General features: G+C 38.8%; 2 protein-coding genes across 4 annotated transcripts in view; one reads left to right on the top strand and one right to left on the bottom strand.

The window, feature by feature from the left end:
• The window catches only part of LOC142157776 (synaptonemal complex protein 2-like), a 195,751-nt gene extending 182,333 nt beyond the window's left edge, over positions 1 to 13,418 (top strand). For both annotated transcript variants that reach the window (XM_075211319.1, XM_075211320.1), the window contains exons 31-32: positions 6,195 to 6,246; positions 13,224 to 13,418. In XM_075211319.1, the coding sequence (XP_075067420.1) occupies positions 6,195 to 6,246; positions 13,224 to 13,274 (103 nt within the window). In that variant the 3' untranslated portion in view covers positions 13,275 to 13,418. The remainder of the gene's footprint in view (positions 1 to 6,194; positions 6,247 to 13,223) is intronic.
• A 4,075-nt stretch (positions 13,419 to 17,493) lies between these two features.
• Positions 17,494 to 27,163, bottom strand: part of ELOVL2 (ELOVL fatty acid elongase 2) — an 81,949-nt gene continuing 72,279 nt past the window's right edge. Inside the window, exons 4-8 of one of the 2 annotated variants that reach the window (XM_075213071.1) lie at positions 24,963 to 25,040; positions 24,204 to 24,375; positions 22,105 to 22,229; positions 21,325 to 21,459; positions 17,494 to 17,947 (exon numbers count right to left, since the gene is read on the bottom strand). In XM_075213071.1, coding sequence (XP_075069172.1) covers positions 17,831 to 17,947; positions 21,325 to 21,459; positions 22,105 to 22,229; positions 24,204 to 24,375; positions 24,963 to 25,040 — 627 coding nt within the window. In that variant the 3' untranslated portion in view covers positions 17,494 to 17,830. The remainder of the gene's footprint in view (positions 17,948 to 21,324; positions 21,460 to 22,104; positions 22,230 to 24,203; positions 24,376 to 24,962; positions 25,041 to 27,163) is intronic. The other variant, XM_075213070.1, reaches the window with a different exon arrangement.

The raw sequence follows: 27,163 nt of genomic DNA on the forward strand, positions 1-27,163 counted from the left end.
AATGTGAGATGAATCTTAAAAGGCATGCAGATATTTAGAGATGCTCAGTCTTCTAAGAATAGTTGAAGTGAGAACTGCTGATACATAATAGAAATTGTGACTTTTAATTTTATATTTTCTCAATGAAACAATTTTATATTTTCTAAATGAAACAATTTGCTAAGGTTTGCTACATTTATAGCATTGCCATACTTTTCATTCTTTTTAGCACGCTGAAGTAATGGACTGTTTAGTAATGGAATATGAGCTATTTCAGAAACCTCGCTACATATGGTGAAATGTATGGTAGTGCTGGGTTGAGGAACCTAGCTAATGTCTGCCTCGAACTATGGGGTGACTTTCATTAAAAAAAAAAAAAAAAAAAAAATGTTTGCGACCAGAACTTGTAAGAAGATTGTGCAAGTTCTGTTTAGTTTTGAGATATTCAGAGCAGAATGGGAAGAAATTCCAGAAATCGCACTAGAATAAGAGTTGTATAATTGCTATTGAGAGCATGTAATACCATAGCATTGTGGTAAAGAAATAAAGACAAAAGTACTGAAGATACCTCTTTGGTGTATTTAAGAAATTGAAAGGTGACCGTTTCTCTGTGATTTATAAGGTTACCAAGTAGTTCCGTGACAAAATAATGGTACGAGACCACAGGTCAAATGTGTTTACGAAGGGCGTGGTCTACGATAATTCTTGTAATATATAGAAGGGAGTCTGTTTTTCTTAGATCGTTATTTCAGCATTTATTTTGGGACACTTGTGTATTCTAACACTTGTATAGATGTTAATTCCTTTTTTTATTTGTGTATTATTTCTTTATTAAATTTTGCAAAATAGTTAATAGTGGGTTAAATAATCATAGAACAAACCACTAGAGTGTTTTTCTGTAAAGAATATCAGATACATAGTAGTTGTTTGTCTTTTTTTTTTTTTTTTTTTTTACTTAAGGCCAATAAGAAGTGAGAGTGGGGGATGGCGATCAGGGGGGAAGGGAGAACGGGAGGGGCTATCTAATTGCAAATGTGGTTAGGCTAGAGAATTATCAGCTGAGGTGGTGGAGGTTGAACTCGTCAACCACTCTAATTTCCCTGCATCCTGGAATGCAAACCATAGACGCAATAATAGCATAATGATCTTCAAATTTATCAGCTGAGGAGAATATTAACTCATCCATTGATCTATAGAATTCTATTCTCTGGAGCCGTTCCCTGATGCAAAGCGGAGTGGGGGACCTCCAGTGGGTCAGTATCGTTGCTTTGGGGGCTGATACGAGATATTTCCCCCCAAAAATTTTTGAAGTTTGAAATCGGGGATTTTGTTTTGTTTAGTAACCAAAAGACAGGCTTGTCAGGGACCTCCTCTCTCAATATATCTGTAGAGACTGCTATGACCTGGGTCCATAAGGGTCGAAGCACTGCACAGTCCCACCATTTATGTAGGGTGGGGTGCATCCTGACATCTCCAGCAAACGTCCCGGACCCCCGGGTATATTCTTGCTAACTGGGCCGGGCATCTGTACCATCTTATCCTTGTAGTGCGTTTCCACGACTGCTACACTAGTGAAGCATGCATGTGTAGATTCGAAGAGGTTTGTCCAGTCTACTGCCTGGATCTGGTCTCCCAGGTCTCGTTCCCAGGCTCGGGTAAATCTGGTTAAGGCATTATATAGATTTTCAATGAGGAGTGTATATATAGTATAGAGGAGGTTAGGAGGGCAGCTGGAGGCCTGATTTATCAATTCAAAGATTGTAAGATCCCTTGTTGAGTCTTTGCGGAGAAGTCAGGAAATGGAAATCTGGAGATTTCTCCAAATTAAACAAGTTCGGAAGTTTCCATTTTGTCTGAATTACTGCGAATGGAGACGCACCTGTGGAGTTAATCAGCTGGCCAACCCGTGTGATTCCAACTCGGGCCCAGGTCTTGAATGGACCAACTCGCAGGCCTAGCAGAAATAGTGAATTGTCAAAAATGGGAAACACGGGGATATAGGTGGTGGTGATATGTGAGTGAGTAGTCTGAGTCTGGACCACCTTAAGATAGTGGGGCCAATAGTGGGATGTTGGTAGGTAATTTTCTCAGCCACAGGGTAAACCGGGGCAGAGAGGGCAGGTTTGCGCCCTCAATGTCAATCCATCGCTTCTCACCTCCACTCTCAGATCAGCTCAGAGCCATGCTATTAGAGGGCCACAATTGAGGTCAAATAGACTGGACAGTTCGCTAGAGAACAACACCCCTAGATACTTAATATGATTATTATATTTACCTTCAGCTACGCAAGTAGGTAATGAAATGTTAAGGGCCACTGATTTCAAGTAATTAATCTTGAAATTAGACAGGGAACCAAAATGCTGAAATTCCTTTACCAAATTTGGGATCAATAAATCGGATTAGTGACCATGGCTAGGAAGTCAAACATAGCTAATTTATATTCTACCCCTCCTACCTGTAATCCTAATGTCAGGGTTTTCTCTAATTTACCTAGCCAGTGCTTCCATACAGAGCACAAAAATTAGCGGGGAGAGTTTACAGCCCACCCTGGTATCATTACCAATCCTCGCCAGTTCCGAGAGTGTCCCATTAATTTTAATACGGGCTATGGGGGAGCGGTAGAGGGGATAAGTTTACATTTGAAAACCTTGTAATAAGCAATTGAAAATCCGCCGGGCCTTTTAACCGAGGGGGTGGATTTGATTGTTTCCGTTCGCCATTTCTGAAAGGGTGCTCCAATAGTTGTAGAGACGGGAGTAGTAGGAGGAAGAATGATGTCGCTATGTCCGACGTAAGCTGGCAATCTGTGCTTTTGTCATTTGTAATCGCTGCTATGAAAGACTTGCCTCTTTGGGACTTAGCCTTTGCAAACATGGAGCTGGTTTATAGCCCCACTGAAAGTATCTATTACGGCATTTATGGTAATCTAGTTTTATTCTGTCATATAAATAAATAAATGATGATGATATAAGAGTTTATTTAGGGCTGACTTGGCTTCAGCAAGCTCCGCTAGTACCTCGGGGGCCAAAGTGGTTCTGTGTCTGGATTCAAGATCTATGATTTATTTTGAGGAGCTGGTTTTTGAAAGCTTCTTTTTCTTATTTCATGTAGGAACCTAGTTGAATTAGTTTACCACGAAAAACACACTTGTGTGCTTCCCAGAGCGACACAGTTGAGACCTCCGAGGTGGAGTTAAATTTAGTATTTTCATCAAGGGCCTTTTCAGTTTGAGTCTTACAATATGAATCTTGTAGGAGAAGTTTGTCAAGTCTCCACAAACAGCTTTTTATCCTAGGTTGAGCCAAGTGTAGAGTTAGGGAGATAGGGGCGTGGTCATTCTAGGTCGCTTGGCCTATGGATGTGGAATGAACCAATTGTATGTGTCTTTGTGAGAGGAATAAGTAGTCAATGCGGGAGTAAACTCGTGTGTGGCTGGAAGAAAAAGGTATAGTCTCCGACACATGGAGGGTACAACAGTCAATCAGCTGAGAACTATACAAGTCTCGGATCTCCATCGGATGTGTCGAGGTCCAGATTCAGAGACCAATTGAAGTCGCCTCCTACCACCAGCATACCCTCCATCAAATCCTCAATCTTCTCCAGGACCGAAGCCAGGACGGCGTGTTGACCCTGGTTTGGAGAATATAGGTTAACAAAGGTATGAACAGTGTCGTGTAGCTTACATTAAGCCAAGAAGGCTCTCCCCTCAACCAGTCTGGTCCTCTTTTCTAAGAGACTCCCTTTTACCATATTACAGAGTATGGCTACACCAAGGGTTTTACTAGCGCTGTTGTTGCTAAAGTTTGAGCTAGGGTAATTTCGATGCTGAAAGACCAGGGAGGTCCCATATTTAAAGTGTGTCTCTTGCGCGAATTCCAGAGAAGGCGCTGATGCTATTTTCGTACAAGGGGTGTGAATGTTTCTCTGGTATTTACCAGACTTTAAGGCTGTTGGTCATGTGGGTAAGCAGGAAGTGAATACAGCATTATTTAACGCTTGATATCTATATCTTGTAGGAGGAAGCTCCTGGTGGTATGGAGGGAATGAGAGGAAGCAAAGAGGGGGGAGGAGGTGGTAGAGACAGAGGAAAAAAAAACTTTCATATATTGTAAATGGAACATATTATCCGCTCCAGATGTAGGGGAGGGTGGAGCCTCTCCATTCCCCTGGCAGAGTACACAGCATTGGGGGTCAACAGGGTTAGTGATCAAGGCAACTACTAGAGTTAAGTATTAAAGAAGTAACGAAGGAGGCTTGGCCTCCAATTTAAAATGTGCTGGATACAACATAAACAAATAGGTGTAAGTGTGAACTAAGGTACAAGAACCTGCGAAAATGTGTCCTCAGGTAGCCAAATATGGATTGAGGTGCTCGCTAGCGAAACTAATGGGGAGACCAAGGGTTATCTATTGGTGGCTACCTGTGAGGGGAAGGGCAAGAACGTCATCTGGCATGAACCTTCTCTTGGTAACCAGACTGCACTTGGTTATTAAGGCACATTGTGAACATTCAGTTAAGTTCAACAGTCTGTAGGCCCTGAGTCCGATAGATGCAGTCTACTGTCTGCTCCAGAGAACCTGCATTAGGGAAATAGGAAAGCAACAAACCAGAACAATAAGTCCCAACAACAGTATCAACTGGAGGCGCCTAAGAGGCAAAACTTAGGCAAATGCCAGGGCAGTCAGGTGACAATATTAGAAAAAGACAGAGGCGTATTGTTCAGGTGGTCGTATCTCCTTAAGGTGTATGTCTTCATTTGGCCGATGTCCTCGGATTACTGGCTACCTGCCAGTTCCCTGTTGACAAAGGATGGAGTCTCGCAAAGTAGTCCTGCCATTCCAGGAGTTGGACATTTTGGATGTCCAGGGCTGAGCAAAAGAAGGCAAGATCTGAGGGCACTCGCACAGTTTCGGTTCGCCCATTGAGTGTAACCTGAAGCGAAGCTCCACGTATATTTAATGTTCTGGTTGCAGAGAGCATTGGTCAGTGGCTTAATCATACATCTAAATTGAAGGGTATGCCAAGAGAGGTCCTGGAAAATATATATTTTCTGTCCATTATAATCAATTCCATCTAGATTCCTCAATTTTGGAATGATTGCCTCTTTCTGGGTGTAGGGGTGGAGGCGACATATAATGTCTCTTGGTCAATCCGATTGAGCTCCCTGTGGTTTCAGGGCCCTGTGGGCTCTTTCAAAGTGGATGAGTGCGGATTGGTTCGGAGCTAGAATTTCATTGAAGATTTTAGTTACAAACGGGACCAGATCTGGGAGCAAGATGCCTTCCGGGAGGCCACAAATCTAGATTGTTTCTGTGACCTCTGTTGTCTAGGTCGTCAACTTTATCATGGAGCACTTGAAACTCCTGGGCCTGCCTTTCCAGTGTCTCTTGAAGATTGTCCTGACATTCCTCCGAATCCTCCCTGTGGGTTTCCACCATGGCCAACCTCGACGGAAAGTTGAGCGAAGTCCGATTTGAAGATGGGCCACTTCCTTACGAATAGCCTCATGGAGTCTAGTTTCCAGGACATGGAAGTCTTTTTTTCGTCTGAAGTTCCTCTTTTGTGTGAAGTGACTTAATGAGTTGCAGAATAGTACTACGATCTTGGCCAGATTGAGAGGCTGGGTCAGAAGTCGTCATATCCGCCGAAGAGGAGGCTGTAGGTGAGATAACCGAGGTGGAGTTGGAAAACCTGTAGATACGCCACAGCGTTCTGACCTCCAACAGTTCCTAGAGTCCCATTTTGCAGGGCCAAATGAGCCAAAATATAAGATAATTGGTGAGGAGAACTGGGAGCTAGTCCACTCAATATGGCTGCCATGCCACACCCTGATGTTTTTATTAACAAAGCTAGTGTGTTGATGGGATAATGCACACAGTACTGTAAAGTATATAAATATTAGAACTCACTGAATTATGTGACTATATAGGTGCACTAGTCTGTATCCATTCCTTTTATACAGGTCACAGATATCAAAGGTGACTTGTAAAAATAATTGTTTAGTATGGAGATCTTCATTCTTTATAATGTATAATGTTTCCTAATGAACATTGAAGATAACATCATAACTCTCGGAGTGGAAAGCAACAACATCAGAACCCACTGTTTATAAAGATATTAACATTACTTTTGAGTATTCGAATACAGTAATTGGCAATTGGGTTATATGTGGTGGATTATAGTGTTTTGGAATTTTCATAATGTTTCTTTTACAGATTTGAAGCTGTGGATTATGCTCTTAATGATACTATGAGCATGCTTACAAACGTAAGTAATTTTTAAGATCCATAAATTTACATTGTAAAGAAATATATATTTTAAACATACAAACCCTGTTCTATCAACGTGTATCTAAGTTCAGGCCACATTGTGTTAATGATAGTGTAGTTAACTGAAAAAGGGATGGTTTTGTGCTGCATTTCATATAACACATCATACATTAATGTGGAAAGTATTTTTAGTAAACATACAGGGTCTGATTTATCAAGCACGTTAAACGTAATTTGGGCATACACCCGTCCGTATTCAACTACAAGCTGATCTGAAGATACATCTCTTGTTAAATATGATCTAGATATGCTCTGCATGTATGGCACTTGCCATGTTGAGAAAGACCCAGCACAGTGCAGAACACATATGTGCAATATAAAATCCCAGCAGAAATTGCACAAAAAAAAAAACCAGAACTCCCTTATTGTTACCTTTTAATAATGTAATCATCCGGAGACTTTGAGGGCCATGTCAACAATATTGAACACACTTACCATGAATGGGGGTTTACTTGGTGTGCAACAGTGTAAACATGGGTGTACAAGTCAAAGTAACATCCACATGAATGCCCGGACTCAAGGTTTTCCAGCAGAATATTGCTCAATGCGTTACACTGCCTCCACTGGCTTGCCTTTTACCATAATGCATCCTGGTGCCATCTCTTCCCCAGGAAAATGATGCACACGCACGCACCCAGCCCTCCATATGCTGTAAAAGAAAATGTGATTTCTTAGACAAAGCCACCTTCTTCCATTGCTCCACAGTCAAGTTCTGGCGCCCACGTGGCCAGTGTAAGCGCTTTCAGCGGTAGACAGGGTCAGCATGGTCTGCGGCTTCACAGCCCCGTACGCAGAATACTGTGTGTTCTGACACCTTTCTTTCATAGCCAACATTATCTTTTTCAGCAATTTGTGCTACAGCAGCTCTTCTGTGGGATTGGACCAGGCTGGCTAGCCTTCGCTTCTCACGCTCATCAATGAGCCATGGACGCTCATGACTGTTGCTGGTTCACCAGTTGTCCTTCCAACACTTTTAGTAGGTACTTACCATTTCATATCGGGAACACCCCACAAGACCTGCTGTTTTGGAGATGCTCTGACGTCCAGTCTAGCCAATTTGGCCCTTGTCAAAGTCGCTCAATTCCCACTTTTCCTGCTTCCAACACATCAACTTCAAGAAATGACTTTGTTTGCTGTCTAATATATCCCACCCCTTCACAGGAGCCATTTTAACAAGATGATCAATGTTGTTCACTTCACTTGTCAGTGGTTTTAATGTTGTGGGTGATGAATATCAGGATGTTCTTAATGTTGACTACATAAAATGCATTTTTTTCAGTTACTCTTAATTGCAAACACATGTTCTAGCATGCACACATGCTCATCATCACTATTACTCGACACTTACACCCGCCCTGTAGCTGGTGCAAGTGATACGACTGAAAATCATGAACCTGAGAGATGCCCAGAGCTTGAATTGAACGAAAGTACATACACCCTTTCTGCCCATGAAACTGCAGGCAATTGGAAGTGTCCTTCGAAGATTAATTGGATGTACTTGCGTTCACTGGCATATAGTCCTTTTCTGAGCATGTGCAGTGCAATTTTACACAAAATACGGCACTAATCTGCATTTACATTCCTTAATGGATCAGGCCTACAATGCCTATAAAGTATTCAGTCACCAGTGCAATTTTTAAAGACTCTGAATTTATTAATATATTTATGGATCAAACCCTATTTTAATAGGTCAAAGCAAAATAAATATAAAAAACAAACAAGCAAATGATATATTGCCTCAAGTCATACAATTTTCTTAATTTATTCTACTGGTGTAAGAGTTTGTGGATCAACTGTTCTGTAAATATAGGTCCCTCTGTGAGGTCCTACAGTGTGGTAGAATACAATGGGTTCATGAGTTCAATTCCCGACCATGGCCTTATCTGTGAGGAGTTTGTATGTTCTCCCCGTGTTTGTGTGGGTTTTCTCTGAGTGCTCCGGTTTCCTCCAACACTCCAAAAACATACTGGTAGGTTAATTGGATGCTAGCAAATTGACCCTAGTCTGTGTGTGTGTTAGGGTATGTAGATTGTAAGTCCCAATGGGGTAGGGACTGATGTGAGGGAGTTCTGTACAGCGCTGTGGAATTAGTGGCGTTATATAAATAAATGGTGGTGGTGATGATGAAGCGCTAGTAGAGGATTTATGGTAGGGATGCTGATGACACTGATCTTTGGTGCAGTGTGAATGCACAGGGACATGGGAGGTAACTATGAGGTTGATTTATTACTCTGAGTAGGAAGGCGGAGCGTCACACCTGCTGAGAAGATATCGGTAGTCAGACAGTAATAAACATCATAAGAATCAGACGCACACACAGAGACAACAGAGCACACTGATTCCGAACATCCCCCTTGTTTGAAACTGCCTCTAGTTAAAACTTCAAATGTGAATTAGTAAAGCCGGGTATAGCTAGACATAAGTATTGACTTCATACCTTTTGTCTAACTATTAAATACACAATATGGCATGCAAAACATTTTTAATATATTCCAGGCCACATTTCTGCAAGAAAACATTTAGGGGCGTATTCAATTGTCGGCGGAAACGGCGAAAATCCCGCAGTCCAGGCACGATTACTGTTATTACGGTAATCGTGCGCGGGAAAAACAGTTAATATGGTAATTTACTCGCTGGATTTCAGCTCGCAGCTCCCTGAGCCGCAAGCTGAAATCCAGCTACAAATTACCGTATTAACTGGCGCGGAAAAACAACAATTGAATATGCCCCTTAGACTAGGTAATGCAAGTCCCTTAGTTAGCATGTCTGCAAGATTTTCTCCACTTGCAATGTACTTTACATCAATCAGGTTGTTGTTCCTTATCAAATGGTGTTGGATTGCTGTATGTTTGGACCGTACATCGTGCTTTGAAATAAATTAATTGTCTTTGGAATAAACCCGTCGTCACCGGCAATCTTGACCACATCATTATCTTTGACTAAACCCAACTCCATATGGCCTCTTTTTCACCTTCAGTTAGCGCCATATATTCTGCCTCCGTCTTAGAAATGTCAACAGTAGCCTGTTTCCGACTTTTCCAGCAGATGGCTACCTCTGCCATCCTAAACATGTACCCTGTATAGGAACACCTCTCATTCTCATTGGATTCCCAGTCAGAATCACAGAATGCCTTAAGCTATGCGTTTCCATTCCTTGAGCAACATAATTTTAGTGTTGCAATCCCTTTCAGGTATCTGCGTTTGACAGCAATTCAATGTAGCTTCCCTGGATTTGCTGTAAACTGGCTGACACTGATTACAGCATGCATAATATCCAGGTGTGCGCCAATAGCTTCATACATTAATGTCCCAACAGCGCTTTGAAAATGAATTCTTTTAATTTCCTGTATCTCTGCTTCAGTAGTTTATTTATTTTATTTTTTATTTGTCAACAGGTGTACTGACTGGTTTATCCGCAATAATCCATGTGTTATTATTCTTTAAAGCCATCTGTTCTTTATCAATTGCAGATTTCAACTCACTCCAGTCACGTCTGTCTTTTTGTTTTCTGCAAAATTTGAACTTCTATTCTGCATTTATGTATCACCTGTATGATCCCTTTTCTCCAAAGCAGATTCACACACATCCACGCTTTTGCTTATTTGCATTTCCATCATGATCATCTTTGTTGTTGTAGTGTTTGGGTGCATCGACTTTTAATGTTTCGACTTTAGACTCCTGTTTCGTTAAGAACTACGTCTCAGGCTCCGAGTTTTCTACACTCAGTCAATAGCCCTTGCTTTCATTGCAATACCCCAACATGTCACATGATAGACTTTGGGTCAAGTTTTCGTATTTTCTCCTATGGCACAGGCGCAAAAGCTTTGCATCTGAACACCTTTAAGTGTGTGACATTTGACTTTACCTTAGACCAGCACTCTTTTGGTGGTTTCCCGCACACCGCCAAAGTCCGCACGCAATTCGTTTATGTATACAGCCTTATTACTGGGTCATGGAGCATTGTTTGCGTTCTCTTTTCAATTGTCCTGTTGGCCTCTCACGGACTGATCAGAAGTGTAGGCAATGGTCAATTTATGCATGATGCCATGCTTCTTTAAAAAAAAGTTAAAAGTTGTTTGACCCTTGTTTTTGTACTCGCCTCCATTTTTAAATGAGATTTTTAACTTGAAACGTGTTTGTTTCCGACAAGTTTTTATATCCAATAATTTTGCCAGTCACTTCACTTTTCTTAATTTATTTATACATGCATTTTTCGAGCTGCATCAATCAAGGTGAAGAAATATCTGAAGCCACTGAATGACTCTACTTCCATTGGACCACACTTGTCTGTATGTACTCATGCCAGTGGCTGCTCAGCTCTGCTCGCTGTTTTGAGAAATGGGCATGAATGGATAGCTTGTCTGCTTTCCCATTGTGCAGATTTCACACACGGTCTCATTATTTTTAAAATCACTATGTGATCTAGCATCTTTTGTACATTGAGCTAAGGCACAGAAGATTACGTCACGTGGGTTATGATAGAGTCCTTATCAGAGGCAGACATTGCATAACATGTTTCCATGTCCAGGACATACAATTGCTGGCACTAGGTTGCCGTGGCTTTCACAGTCCCCCTCCCATTTTGCACAATACACTGTCCTCTTGCAAATTGCTCTCTGAATCCCTTCTTTTCTAATACGCTAACATCTATCGGACTTGGTCCTCAATATAGGTGACCAATGTGTTTCATTTCATTTTTAGTCGAACATTTACTGTTCCAATTTCTGTGGCAATTAAAGAATAATTCCCTATTTCTCCAACTGTCACAGGCTCACATTTTTTCAGTGATTTCTACCAACCTTTCTTGCGGCTGAAATATCTTGTGGTTCCCGAGTCCATGTACCAGCAGTCTTTGCTGTGCAAATCTCCTAAATTTGACTGACTCATTCTATCGCTGGCGACAGCAAGAATCTGCACTTGGTTCCTTCACTTTACATTCAGAGGCTTTGTGTCCTGGATTCTGACACTTGAAACACTTGAATTTTATGTTCTTGGTTTTACACCCTTGGTGAGTAAGGCAGAACTATCCACAACTGTCTCTAATGGGTATGCCCTCTTGAAACTATAGTAATATGATTATGGAAAATTTCCGTTGTAACTTGTCGCACGTGACTCTAAAGCAACTGCCAGGAAATCAAATTACGGAGTAAAATTTTACAGCATCACCATTGCTACCTCCTCCTCGTCTATTTCAACTCCGATTGCAGTCAGTTGCTGTCGTATAGACATAATTTTGTCAATGTACTAATCCATATCCTTACATGCATTCAATTTTGTTCCATATAACATCCTCCTTCGTTGTAGTCCTCTGTCAACATAAGATTTTTGCAGAGCAATTTACAATTCATGCACTGGTGCCTTTCCACTAATGACAGAATATACATGCTGCTGCACAGCTAAACCGTTGGTGCCCATCGCTCTGTCCACATCAACCGCATTGGGAGTGGGTCCAGGGTGGGTAGTGACCTTCCATAGCTTTTTAGTCTTAAGCTGCATTTCCATTGCAAACTACCATGTGGCATCATTTTCAGAGCCTACTAACTTTACAAAACTTATGTGCGTGCTGTTGCTTGCAGCTGTCTTGTACATTTTTCATACACACTGAAAAACCTTTTCAAAGTAACTATTACTCAGCGCAGGAAGGCAGAACATCACACATGCTCAGAAAATGAATCAGTAGACCGTAATAAACATTGTAGGAATCAAACCTACACACACCTAACAGAGCACACAGATTCCTAATGAAAGTGGTAGCATCATGTTTTTTTGGGGATACTTTTCAATGGTAGAGACAGGCAAACTTGGGAAGATGAATGGTGCACATTACAGACAAATCCTGGTACTCTGCCAAAAAGCTCAAACTGATCCAAAGCACCACTGCAGGAGAAACAATGGAATGGCTTAAAATAAAAAAAAATGTCCTTTATTCATCAGTCTCAACCTTAATCTTGTTGAAAATCTGTGTCAAGACTTCAATCTTACTGTCCATTGCTGCGCCTTAACTAACCAGACCCCAACTCATGCAACTTTGGAGGAATTGGCAAATGTTGTACCATTTTGGTGTTCTAATAGAGACCTATCCAAAAAAAACTGTTGAACCACCCAGTTTTTACAGTCTGCAAAGTATTGACCAGGGGTGCTGACTACTTCCTAAACTAATAAAATATAAAAATCCTTTCATTTACTTTTTAGTTTCATCTATGCAAAGGGAAGGGGGGTACATTGAGGGTCATAAATATTCAATTCTAAATATAGCATTTATACACTGAGATTTTTCTATGTGAAAAGGGGGTGGGAGGCACTGTTTGTAGGATAGCCTGTTTCTGTGAACAGTACAACATCTACTAGCCAGTTTATATGCATATGCAATCATCTTATGTTTTAAGGCTGCATAAAATATTGAAATACACCATTTTCAGCAAATAACTCACCTACTGCTCAACATTGGTTGATTTGCAGGTATGGATTTTAGGTTTTGGGGGGATTCTTTTGTAAGGGTAGAAATTTCTAAGACACGCAAACTTATGACTGGTGTCATTTTTTTGCCGTTAACAACCGCAATGTTTTTTAGTATAAATATAACTTTTATTTGCATTCACTTAAAATGAAGAGAAAATGCAAAGCTTTTATAGGTTAGTGGGCTACTGTGTATTCCATAACAGAAGTCATGGAGATGGCAGGACAATATTCCTTATCGCAACTTCTGAAGAAATGTAGTCACATTCTCACAGTGATCGCAATGAATGTCCATCCTTGTTACTCCATGCAGAGTGCATAAAGTAGGAAATGTAATTTAAATAATTTCTTGATAATTTCACTATTTGCTTAAAATGGAAGGAAGTCAAAAAATTTGTATACAGTGGTTTATTTTTTGGATACTAAAACAATTTTCATATAATTTATTTCAATATTTAGAATGAAGAACAAGTAACTGGGGTCAAAACAAATCGCGACAAACCATCGTAAGAATGAGAAACTCTACAAGATTTTTGTCTCACACCGTTCTGTGTTGTGTATTTTCTGTTTAATCGTTTGAGTTTGAACAATGTTAATCTTAAATGTGTTATGGTTTAGAGTATTGTATTTAGTGAATTAAACTGACTAAAGGAACCCTTCAGGATATCTTATTGTTTTAATATACGAGTGTGGTTTTCTGTAAAGATGATACCCAATGTCAATGAGATTTTTATTTTTAGTTTACAGTCTTAGTTGTCAGTTGTATAGCAAATTTAATTGCAAACATAACAGAGGTTTTATATTGGATCCTATATAGTAATATTCTTTTTAAATGTAGAGTTTTCTAAAATATTTAGAAAAAAACACATTTTCCCCTTTTATGTTTGATAGAAATAAACATTTTCAATTACAGGAAGCAATTTACATATTCATACTCCACCTGTATTGCCCTTAATTTATTGGATATTACAATTATTATTAAATGCAATTACTGCTCTTACAGGGAAGCTGAAACCACAATGCTAAATGCTTACATGACATTATGATGGTCCCGACATTTTGATATGTGCATTTGTATTCTTGTGGGAAAAGGCTACTAAATATAAAGCTACAAGGAGCTACTCCGAGCCTCATAGGGAGGGTCACATAAGATTGGGACATACTTTGGAACAGGAGTAAAATCAGAGTAAAAGGAAAATATTTGGTTAGGGAAAGATAGCAGGCAGCGAAAGATGATCTAGACACACAAGAAGAAAAGAAGTAATAATTCTGGTAACTTAAAAGATTGTTCTTATTGTGGAAACTGATTCAGTTAGATAGTGAATTATAAATAATAAAGCTTCTCAAAAGATTCTTGCAAGAGTAATTTTAGTAAAAGAAAAAGACGAGAAGTATAGATGGGGAATCTAGCATGTAAAGAGAGCAGAGTAGAGAGAAGGTCATTGGCAGGCATGGAGATATTACATGAGGAAGATTTAGAGACCGTTTAAGATAAATAACAGACAGGTAGTGCATGTGAGACATTTAAGAGAATTGGCAAAGCGAGAGAGAGCGAAATCACCAGATACTGAGTCACTGACTTAGAAAATGACATTAAGAGGATGAAAGTGCAAGTTAGAGATAAGATTACAGTAGAGAGATAAAGATGTGAAACTAGAGATCCTAGCAACCCAGGACATCAGGAGAGACTTAAGTGGCAATTACGATTATGTCAGAACATGGGTCAAAGTTTCATAAATAGAACTTCAGGAAAAAGCCTACCTGAACAGAGTAAAAGGCAACACCACCACTCTAACTATGAATATCACTAGAAAAAGATAAGTGGTACCATTAATTGAATACACACTAAAAATTTGTGATACGGATATGTAAATTCTGGCTAGGTGAAAACCATCTTTATATAATCAATATCTACAAGCAATTGGACAAAAGCTGATGTTTGGAAACTGCACAATGAGGGGTCTTCACCTAATTGGTACCTTACATTGAAACTGTACCTCTTGTCTATGTGCAATGGACTGACAAAAATTTTTTGGGGAGGGAGGGATTTAGTCCCCACCCCGTTTTAATTCTGTCAGTGGGCTGCCTGTGGCCACACACTATGTGTAGGTTTGTGTCGGCAGAGACAGGACTGCAGAGTATGCTGCCCAAGCTGCAGCTGGACAGGATTCTCTGTCTGCTGACACAGACCTACACATAGTGTGCAGCCTCAGGCAGGACTCCCCTGCTAGGGTTCAGCCACTAAAACTGAACATTTAATCTTTCAGCAGGTGTAAGGTATGTTAATTATGCTGTCTACTATATGTATTGAGTATGTTTGTCAGATTCTCACATGATGTCCCTGAGGAAAGTTCTATACTGAAACGTTGGAATGGATTAAATACACAATACACAATTTTGATACTACAATTTGTCTTAAATCCCGGAGTGCCGCCTCACCTGGATACTATAAAATCTTTTACATATATGGTGGTATGGAAAGAATGCTGAGGCACCTTGAGTTTTTGTTTGATAATTGACAATAACTTTCTGCTGGTTATGTCATTTGCATTGGTCACTTTTATTTTGTTTTTAAACAGAGATCTGGATTGTTTGCAATATGGTTGATACTGCGTGTTCAATTAATGGTATCCCCATGGGTATTAATCTATTAATTGGAGAAACTGAGCTTTTCTGATATAGAGGCTGAAAATATCTTATTTAAAGAGAATTTACTAACTAGTGGAGGAGCAGCCACTATAGAAGAAATATATGGGGAGTTACTTAAGCTCAAGAAACATGAAATTGACCTTTTACATGCACGGTGTCACTTTATCTGATTATCATTGAGAAAAGAAAATACCCAGAAGGTTTAGAATAAAAAATATTCCTACTATTGCTCGATATAACATGGAATTTTGCAGACTGTGGGTGGCCATCTTAAATAAAAGTTCTTTTGGATTTAATATTATTGGTGGTGGAGTCGTCAAAGAGAGAAATGGTAGCAATTAAAGAAAAAGTCAGATCATTTGAGGTTCAACGTATTAACGAGTTTGCAACTTGACACCAATGATTGGTTAAAAAAATTACAAATTCAGATTGAAGTATACAGAAAGGAACTCATTTCTTTTAAAAAAGATAAATTGCATAAAATAGATTATACAGAACAAAAAGTGTATCAGTGGCTCATAGGAGCTGATCAAGCAAATAGTCGATCCAGAACCCCTAGAGTTACTAGAGAGGGGCAATCCCGTCAAGCAACCTATTCTAGTACACAATATTCTTAAATCAGTGACAGTGATGGTGGCAATTCTTACAATAAATACAATTTATCAAATGAGACCCCCTTTAGGGGTGACTACAAGGGCACAACTTGGAGGTCCGAGATTAAACCCACCAGTAGGGGCGGTGAGTGGAAGAGGGAGAGGTCAAGAAGGAATTACAACACAAAGGGGCATATTCAATTCTTTAGAATCCCCGTGGTGTTAAAACTATTACCGTTATTACGGTAATAGCTGGATTTCAGCTCGTAGCTCCCTGAGCCGCGAGCTGAAATCCAGCGAGTAAACTACCATAAGGGTATTTACGCGCACTATTACCATAGTAACGGTAATAGTGCATGTACCGCTAGATTTTTGGCTAGAACGCCAGCAATTGAATATGCCCCACATAAGCTCACTCAAGCAGAGACAACAGTGCTTAACCGTGGGTTATCGTTTGTTCACACTAATGTACTAAGTCAACTAAGTTGTAAGATTGACATTATGAAGCTTAATCCTCAATTAAAATTGAAGGTGTACTTTAATAAAGATAAAAACATCAATTCTGGCTTACAAGCTGCTATTGAGGAGCCACGAGGTTTCATTAAATGAAAATCAACATTTAACCCACCTTCCAATATGTCTCCATTAAATTTTTTACAAGACTTTTAGAAAATTCAGTGAATAATTCGACATCTAAAGCAAACAGATGGTCAAATCTCTCTAAGGGTGAGGCTAAGGCACTGAAAGATCTTACAAAAATACCAACATAGTTATCCGCCCCGTTGACAAAGGAAGCGCTATGGTCATACAGGATACCATCAAATCTAAATCAGAAGTATACGGCCAACTGAATGATGTCACTACATATCTAAAGTTAGCCAGTGATCCTTCCAATATGTACAGAAAGGAATTGGATTTACTTCTTATAGAAGCCACCAACAGTACAACAATCTCTAAGTCTACCTGTGATGCACTGATGCAGATGTTTCTGACATTCTCCAAGCTCCTATACGGTCTTCCCTTGGCTAGTATGGTGGTGATGCGTAATATACTGCCTGTCTATAAAAAGCGTCCTGCAATGCCTGCAAATTATCATTGCTTCTACAGAGCCATTCTTTTCTCAGCCTGGTGGACCAACTTAATCTGTATCCTGGGCCCCAGCAAAGTAAACTTTGGGGATGGGATATAACGTGGGATATTGAACTCAAAATTTAAGTTATGGTTGGAATCCTCCTCTAAATATTAACTCTTAAAAGTTTACATGAGTCCAGATGCATGATTAAAATTTAAATCACCAACCCCAATAAGATCAGAAGGCATTTACTGCAGGCAAAGGAAGAACTTTTACATATTGATATCTGTGTGTGCAATACTGTGAATTGTGAATTTCAGGGGTAGTAGACTGGTGTGCTAGAACGCTATGAAAGAATCTCCAATACCTGATTTGTTGAAATAATATACAGCAAGTCTTTTTTTTTAATATTTTTAATTTCACAGAATTTAAACTTTAGTATTTATAAAGGCCTACATTAAATTAAACATTGTTAAAACATAAAAGGATGTCAGTGGGATGTTATAAGGCATTTTCTGGACTACAATTAAAAAATATTTCCATCTGTATTCTTGTTATGACATCTGGATAAAAAAAACAGCTCCTGAAGCCATACATTTGTCATAACATACATAGCAAAAGATTAAAAGAATTGGGGATATTGATTACTTTTAAAAATGCTTTGAACGGAAACTGAATTTGGTCAGTGGTTAGGAGGAAGCCTATCCGTGTGTTTTAAATAGCACAGAGGTTGCATTTGGATAATCCATGGTCTAGTTCTGTTTCTCATGCGCAATGCCGTTACTCAAGACTTTATGAAATCCATTCTTCAGTTCTACGCTGGCTTTAGTTCCATTTGGGTCCGATTTTGATGTTTTTATCTTGTAAGCCTAAAGAGAAAAATAAAAACATGGCTGTAGTGTCTGTCTCTCACATTATTTTGATTTTCCTCAGAAGCAATAACCTTTTAGTGAATTCCCTCAGATTTCTCTGGACAGAAAAAAAAACCCAGTAGTGTCCGAAATAAAAGTAAACACTGCTTCCTGCTCTTCTATTTACATTATTTTGTCTTGCGTTTTACCAATGTAATTCTAACTTTTATCTTAAAGACCAGTTTTGTACACACAGTGAAGACATCTATTTTGTGAGACTATAGCTTTACTAAGAACAAGTACCTCATTAATACATATTCCAATTATGAGTACAGTAGTTCCTTAGGGATGTCTCTGGTTCCTAGCGAACTGGTATGTTGACTACAGATTTAGCCCACTAAATGGATCTTAAACTCTGCGGGCCTGAGTCATTAAGGAGAGCAAAGCATAAAAAAGGAGTAACATTTGCACCTGGGCAAAACCATGTTGCATTGGAGGAGGAGGTAAATGTAAAATGTGGGGATAGATTCCTAGTTGGGGTAGGACATGTCCTAGATCAACTTTAAATTTCAGTGTAATAATAAAGCTATCAAGTATTTGTGTGCTACATGAAAAAACAGCCAGTATTTAACTCATGTGCAAAATAATAAACTAATTTGCGCCCCTTGCATTGTAACATGGTTTGTCCCAGAGAACATTTACACTTTTTTTTTTTTTTTTGCCTTAATGACTCAGGCCCTGCATCTCTAACAGGTCCACTTTAAAGGGGATATTATATTACCTGTAGATACTTTACAGTGGTTAAGGGCTGTGTGACAGTGGTACCTGACTGGATGCTGAGAGAACTAAGAGGAAATCGGATGCTACTGCTGTCCCGAACACATGGTCCTGCCTCCTTTTACAGGTGAAGTGTACTAGTGATCAACCAATGTCCCCTTATTTTGCTCAGAGGTAAAGTTTACAAAAACCAAAGGTGCGTCATGTACTGGATATGTGCTGGGCTCTCAGGACAAGCTTAACGGTATTAAACGTCCGGTTACAATTTCAGATTGAAGCATTCACACTTCAGAACCATTTCCTGATGTAACAAAGCTTTTTGCAATTTGCTTAGTGTCTACTAAATTGGGAGAAGCTAAGCCTTGCATGACAATAAGCTATTTCGCAAGTAGTTTACCTCTTGTAATGTCCATGTGGTCTTGGCTATATAGGCCAAACCTCAAGGATTATTAATGTGAGATTTAACAAACCTAAATCTAATATTTGACCATTTAATTCAGAGATGAAGTGAGAAGTTGTAAACGCACAGCCCATTGTTTCACAACTATGTTGGCAGGTATTGGAAAAGGTACAATTATCCCCATGTGGTAATTTCAAAAAAAGCTTCTACTTAGGAAGTATTTTGGATGGATAAATTAGGTGCGTAATATATAAAAATTCTGAATGATGAATTCAATCTTTGATGTTTCCTGAATTAATAGAGTACTTAGAAATTATTGTCATTGTATTGCTTTTATTTATGTATGAATTTGTAGTTATTATATACAGTGGTGTAATATGTATTTTGTTTTTGTATTGTATGCACAATATCACTTAGCCATGTTCTCAATACCATGTTTTATATTTCATTTTAAAAATCTTTTTTAAGATGGGTTTTGAAAATCGTCCCTGTTTATAAAAGTTTTAATAATTGTTGTTTATGTTGGGTCACATCGCTGATTAAATAAACAATGATGATCTCACTATGGGTGACATCACAATGGGGCCCATAAAATGGACAGCATCATTAATGAACGCACCAAGAGAAATCACATGAGTGACATGAGTTGTTATTTCACACATGATAATGGGTTACATGCCTGACATAAAAATGTATGACCTTACAATTGTTGACATGACAAATGATCAAACTGGTTACATCACTGATGACAAAATGGGGATAGCATATACTTTGTACACTGTATAGGTTTGAATTCTGTTTGAAGAATGTTTGTTGTACTTTTAACACTGCTAAGAAGAAAACCCTATAATGAACGGATGAGTCCTAACGAGGACAAACTAATCTGTAGAGGGGAAATCTGTGCTAGCCCAGTGGGCACAGTATAGACCCAAGAGGTTGCTGTACAAATTTCTTACAAGTTTGTTCTCCTAAATTAATGTGGTTTGATGCTCTCCCTAACTTGTTAATTGTTACAATTGATATTTCCAATTGCATCACAACAGGTAACCAATCATTCATTGCTGATCAAAATCTGTGGCTACACTGATGACCCCAAAATAGATTATATCATTATGGGTAAGGTAACTGATGATGTCATATTGACATGAAAATAAGATGCCACGATTAGCTGGCATTGAGGGTGGCATAATATCACAGGTTTACATTGCTAATAAAAATAAACTGATTTCCTCGTCTTAAGTGTTTTTTTTTATTTATAAAACATCCCACCCCTTCTTACAGTGTAGAGGAGGAAGGTGCTAATTAAAAATATTTTAATATTTATTTTTTAAAAATCAAAAAATGTTCAACCGTTTCCCTGCCAGGGGTAATTGCCAAATCTGCACTGCAGGAGGCCACGCCAATTGTTCACACTGTTTTACTGTTAATAGCTTTTATTTTTTAGTCTGGCTTTCTTTTTGTTGCCATAATTGAGTAAAACTGTTTTCACTATGGTCATTACATGGTTACCAAATATGTGTTATTTATTGAAACTATCATCTGCGTTTTGGATATACATATAGAAAAAAAAGTTGTGTATTTACTTAACGCTGTTTTTATTATTTTTTTTTACCACTTTATTTTTTAGATTAGCTTCCAATTTGTTAACCAGCTCCAATGTAGGCAGGAAATGTCTGTGACATGCAAGCCTATGGTTTTTGCACGTTAATAAATGTTTTGACACTAAGGGGTATATTTACTAAACAGCAGGTTTGAAAATGTGGGTATGTTGCCTATAGCAAACCAATCAGATTCTAGTTATTTATTTAGTACAGTCTACAAAATGACAGCTAGTATCTGATTGGTTGCTAGAGGCAACATCTCCACTTTTTCAAACCCGCAGTGTAGTAAATATACCCCTTAGTGTCAAAACATGCCCCAAGGACCAGTGGGAAGAGTAACGATTACCTAACTCAGATTACTTCTCTCATCCAACAAACACTAGTGATCACCTGACGAGTGTTTCCTGTCCTGTGACATATTGGAATAGAGATCTCTAAGACATTTTGCTTTCTCCATGTGTCCTAGTAGTGCTCAATAGTTATAACTAATCAGAACTATATGTAATTCACAGCAGAGTTTCACAATATTAAGATAATTAATTTGTACAATGCATTAGAATTGCTTTTATTTTCCAATTATGAAAATAATTCCAATTTTACCCATCATGATAACTTACCTTTAGATAAAAATTTACAAATAATATAACCAATGTAGTCATATATGAGGACTGAAATATCAGACAGCCGAAAGGAAACCCACAGGGCTTAACCACTGCGCTGAGAGTGTGTGAGATGGTCAGCAGGAACTGGATCTGGAACAGCACAGAAACAATTTTAACTTCAATATGTACTTTATGTTCTAACAACGTACAACTGTAGACTTTTTGTTATTGGCATAAATAACCACTATTATAATTTAAAAGTTAGGTACATTTGACTAGGAGAGACTAAAGCAGCTGTTGTACTCGGCTGAACAATCACATGACACTCATCCAATCAAGAGACATGATATTTGTCTGCTTCATGTTTTTCCAAAATAATGGTATTACATGATGCGACTTGCCAGGGGTAATCCAACCCCTTTACCTACAGCAAGCTCTGTCCAGTTTGTGTCGTGTACAGAGAATGTATACTTTGTGTTTCATACAGAGGCGCAACTACTGAGCTAGGGGCCCTGGTGCAGGCAAGCAGGGGGCCACAGTTCGCTAGTTATGATCCTCTACATCTGCTGTGCATCGGGCCCCATTATTTCAATGGGCCCAAGTGGTAGTTCCGCCACTGTATACATACATACATTAAGTTAGTGTTTGGTTTGTTTGTTTTTTTAAAAATAAGCAAAAGTAAAACTTATCCTGAAGACCACTGTATTTATTTAAAGTATATAGGAAGGTTTTTGTTAACATGAATGACTTTTATAGTAAAAAATAGTGTGTTCATTGCGAAAGTTTTTAACCTACCAGTTGTGCCTGAGTGAGATACTTCTTCCACCAGAGGTATTTATGCATGGATGGAATAACTGACAGACCATAGTAGGAGTACATTAGAACATGGATGAAACTGTTTAGTGTAGGTCCAAAGAAACCTGCAATTGGTATTAAGAGTCATCAGTACCAATATATTATACACCAGCATGGCAACAATCCAATGTTATACAGTATATCATTTTTATTTATCTTTTCATGTTAGAAATGGTTCTACATATGACCGTTTTCTAAAAGTAACCACACTATTGCCCGATAATGCAGCCTATATTGGCACCGATGCTTGATAATAATCCTATAAAATTGAAAGGATGATCACCAAGCATAGTGGAAAGTGTGGCCAAGTGTTACGAGCCGCGGCGGTACGCCGCATCCTGGCGTGATCTAGCAGCCGGGCGCGTGCTCTAGTTTCTATGCTGTTCTTATTCTTTGGGATTATCCTTGTGGCATAGATGTAGGAAGGTGTAGGGACATTCTCCAACTCCAGGGGGAGCTCTCATGATTTAAACTAGTTCATTTATATTTGTATACATGCTTCCTGGTTTATGTTATTACCAATGCTAGTTCTAGCTAGTAATTAATTAGCTGCCTCCTGAGGCTGATTGTCAGCCCTGTCCTCCTCTGTCCTGATTGGCTCTTAGTACTATTTAAGGCAGTGACGTCTGAGCCTCACTGCTGGTTCTAGCGTTCTGTTCCAGTACTGCTGCCTGCTCCTGTTCTTGTTTAGTGTTTGGTGTTGAAACCTTGGATTGATTACCTGTGTATGACCTTTTGCCTGTACCTGGACTTTGAACCACTGCCTGTGACCCCGACCTTTGCTTGTACCCGGATTCTGAACCACTGCCTGTGCCCCTGACCTTTTTGCCTGTACCTGACATCTTCTCTGGTGCTCTGTCCAGTCCGCTGATCTCTGGCCTGCCGCTACACCGTATGCTACCTCCTGTACCTGTGCGTTGCAGTGTTAGCATAAACTCATACTACTCTGAACATAAGACCTGGGGCCATCCAAGTACCTGTGAGCATAACCAGTCTCTACGGGAAAGGCGGCTGCTAAAGGTGAAGACCTCTTCTACCCGTTCTATGAGTTTATGCCGTACTGGTGGCCATAACACCAAGAGACTGCAATGGGCTTGTGTGGACCGGCACTGGTCTAGTGGCCAAACAGCCGGATGTCATCCGATTTGGCCTCTCGTCTCAGATGTCAAATTGAACGATCATTTTTTTTCCTTGGGTTGAGCTTAACTAAACTGTTTTTGATAAATGGTGATGGTAATTTGAGCGTATCACTGAGTAACACAAAGTGCTGCTAAGAAATGTTAATAACAATTTGCAGCACAGGACATTGTCAGTAGCAGCTTTCTAAAAAGTTTTCAACAAAAATCCGCTACATTCTAATATAAAAACAATATTACATATCTGCTGTATATTATACTTAATAAGACATCAGTTCACTGAAGTGCCCATCTATACAGATGGTGCCTCATGGTGGATAACACTGAACTAACACCACCCACTGCCTAACAAAACTATGCAAGTGCAGTTAGATATCAGCAGCTTGGGTGGCAGCGTGAGCAACAGGCACTCTCGTTATGTTCACATAAACATTTAAGTGCTCCTCTCTATACTGGGTTTTCTTTGGACAATTAGTAAAATACTTTTTATAAGTGGTAGTGCAGCTTTAACTATGTACACATAATTATTTCTCATCAACACCCACACACAGGAACATTTTAAAATATCTAATTTCTGTAATCAATGTACGACTCATTTACACTGTCATTCCCTCTGTAAACACTCATGCAGAAATGTAAATTTTATTTCTTTCTTTCAATATTACAAAACCATTCCCTGTTTTTGCCTAATCTAATTTGTAACTTGGCAAATAAATAGCAGCGGCCCAGAGCCTTGATGTAAAATCTGAGATATGGCCGTGTAGACCTATGGAACCATCAGCACTAAACAATACAACTATAGCCGCTAAACAAGTGATGGTGCTTCTATAATCGCAAAGAGCGAGAACTCAGCACCCCTGAGCTTCGGTTGCTAGCGCTGCTGCACTACTGATGAACACTTACTCTGTCCACAAGGAATCCAGTTTAGTACACACCACCATATATTGAACATTGTGGCATGATGATAAACATGGAGGAATGTGATTTGGCTGTTCTTTTTCCGTAAAACGAAAAAAAATGTGTCCATAAATTCAATTGCTTTTGAAAAATAGTACCACCAAAGAACTTTGGCCACCTGTAAAGCAAAGATATAGAAACGTGAAAAAGCCAGTCAAGGTTACATAAACATGCATGTGGTGAGTGGTGAAAGTAAAATCACCCACTACACACCACAACTAATTCAATTAGCATATGATTTACATTTACTGACTACCTTTAGCGCTCCAAAATCAGTTTTCTTACCTCTTATCTGCCATGATGCCTGTCCGCTTCATTCCATCTCCCCTTGCTTCCTGTCTGCCCATTGTCCCTTCAGTGTGTACTTTCATGTCTGCCCTCCCTTGTCTCCTGTCTTGTACCCTTTAATTTGGCACCCTTGTACCGTGTTTGACCCGCTCATCGTCTATCCCCATTGAGTTTAATCTCTGTCTCACAAGACTGGCTGGAGTTCTATTTCATACTTACTGCTGAAATATCTGAGAAGTTTTTTAGGTGATATAAGACATATATTTTTCATTCTCCTTAGACTAATGTAACATCATAGCACAGTGCTCACACTTAAATAAGCTCCTACTGCTGGCATGTAATTGCTTGTACTTAAGGTTGCCGTGACAATGAATTAAATGCCATTGATTTCAGAAGCTTCAGAATCTTGCTTCTTACCCGAACATCTGCTTCTCCAGCACTGACCAGATTCTGGCATTGTAAGTTATAACCTCCTTCCCATGTGGATAGAATGAGCTGTAAGAAAGAAGATCCAATTAGATTTATTCTACATAAAAAAGACCCTATAACTTCTGAAATACATGAATAGAGATTTTCACGACAGAACAAAATTTCATATATTTACCTGAACTTTGCTGTGAATCATGGGCGTGCACATTTAAAATGTTTGATTTTTATCTTATAAATCCAAAAATAAGTCAGCTGGTATTTTGACAAGGCAAAAGAGAGTACCACTGCACTAGGTATCGCTATACCAGTATTATGATACCTATTAATTCTTAGGGATGAAATAATATTATTACTGGAGGGTGCACTTCTACACAGTAGCTAATGTTAGAGCAAAAAAGAGGGGATAGGGAAGAAATGTGTATTTGGAGGCACTCGGCGATCTTCTAAATAATAAAATATCTATTTCTTTATTGATATACTTTAAGAAAAATCCCTCCTAATTCAATAGCGAAATATTAAAACCAAAGTGACTACAAAAGTGAATTAAAATAGCAAAATAAAATTGCTATGCTATGCTACTTTGTATCAATATGTATAAATTCTCAATGTATAATGATGTAAATGACTCCATTATTAAACTGATTTAACAACTTGAGATACCACTCAATAAATAAAGTGATTGTGGTATGTGTGGTGTGAATTAATTACCGCGGTGACCTTGATTGAAACAGTTTATAGGTGATAAGCCTATACGTTGATTAAATAAGATCTCTGACAATTATTTAGTTATTGACACAGTCCATTGTCACAATAATCCTGTATAGTTGTTATCTTGTCAGTAATAGAATAGGACCCCTAACATAATAAGGACTCCATATGGGTTTCAAACATGCCCTTTTTACGATCGCACAATTCACATGCACGCTAATATATAAAGCCCAGTAAGGGTTAAGCGTTTGTATATACGTATAGTTAAATAACAGGGACTAAATAAAATCCATGGCTAGCAATCGCTTTGTTAGTTATATAATCTAGCAGGTACCCTGCTACTGTTAAAATTTTGACAAGGCAACCACTGAATTAAAGCCAAAATTACAGTGATTACAAGTGGCCAAATTATCATGAAAAATTAGAAGCATGTTCACTTAGGCAATAATCTATTAATAAACCATCTCATTTTCTGCAACACCTTGGTTTTTTATTTTGAAACAGAAACTATACTATAGTATGCCAAAATCTTCATGTTTACATGCTCCAAAATGCAGTGGTACCCATTTTAATTTTTTAATTAAAAAAAACCTTAAGGTAAATTACATACTTTTTTCATTGTAATTGATGTGTGCTGTGATGATGATTTACATGGCTGTTGTGCTTTCCCTTGAGAGATTGTTCCATCATAAACACTAATTTTTTTCTTTGTAGTGCCAGTATAACAAGAAAACGGTATAAAAAAAATACATAGCTGTGTTTTCTTTCCCATTATATTGATGTAGACCAGTGATGGCTAACCTGTGAGACTCCAGGTGTTGTGAAACTACAAGCCCCAGCATGCTTTGCCAGCTATGAGCTAGTTATCTACTGGCAAAGCATGCTGGGGCTTGTAGTTTCACAACACCTGGAGTGTCACCGGTTAGCCATCACTGATGTAGACATTGATTGATATTGAACACTGCCCTCTTGAATAGCCTCACATATAATGAAAAAAGAGTTTGATCATGTTACGGTTAGATTTACACCCCTGATATGCTACTAACTAGACTCCATGTCACTTATTTATCTGTCATGGGAGTATATTTACTAAACTGTGGATTTGAAAAAGTGGAGATGTTGCCTATAGCAACCAATCACATTCTAGCTGTCATTTTGTAGAATGTACTAAATAAATGATAACTAGAATCTGGTTGCTGTAGGCAACATCTCCACTTTTTCAAACCCTCAGTTTAGTAAATATACTCCATAAGTCTCCTAACTGAAGCCTCCCTCCCACTTGCTATGTGCAGGAATGACAGGAAGCAAGCCCCATGATTACAAGAGGTAGCATAAAAGGGACTCCACAAACATTTATTAAGAAGACACTGTTAGCCAAAATACAAAGCATTGCTTACCACATTAGTCCTCATCAATCTATTAATAATAATAGGTTTTCTTGTTTGTTTTTTTATTTTCAACACCTTTACATTTAAGGAATA

This window comes from Mixophyes fleayi, chromosome 5 (assembly GCF_038048845.1).
Source record: "Mixophyes fleayi isolate aMixFle1 chromosome 5, aMixFle1.hap1, whole genome shotgun sequence".
Taxonomy (NCBI): Eukaryota; Metazoa; Chordata; class Amphibia; order Anura; family Limnodynastidae; genus Mixophyes; species Mixophyes fleayi.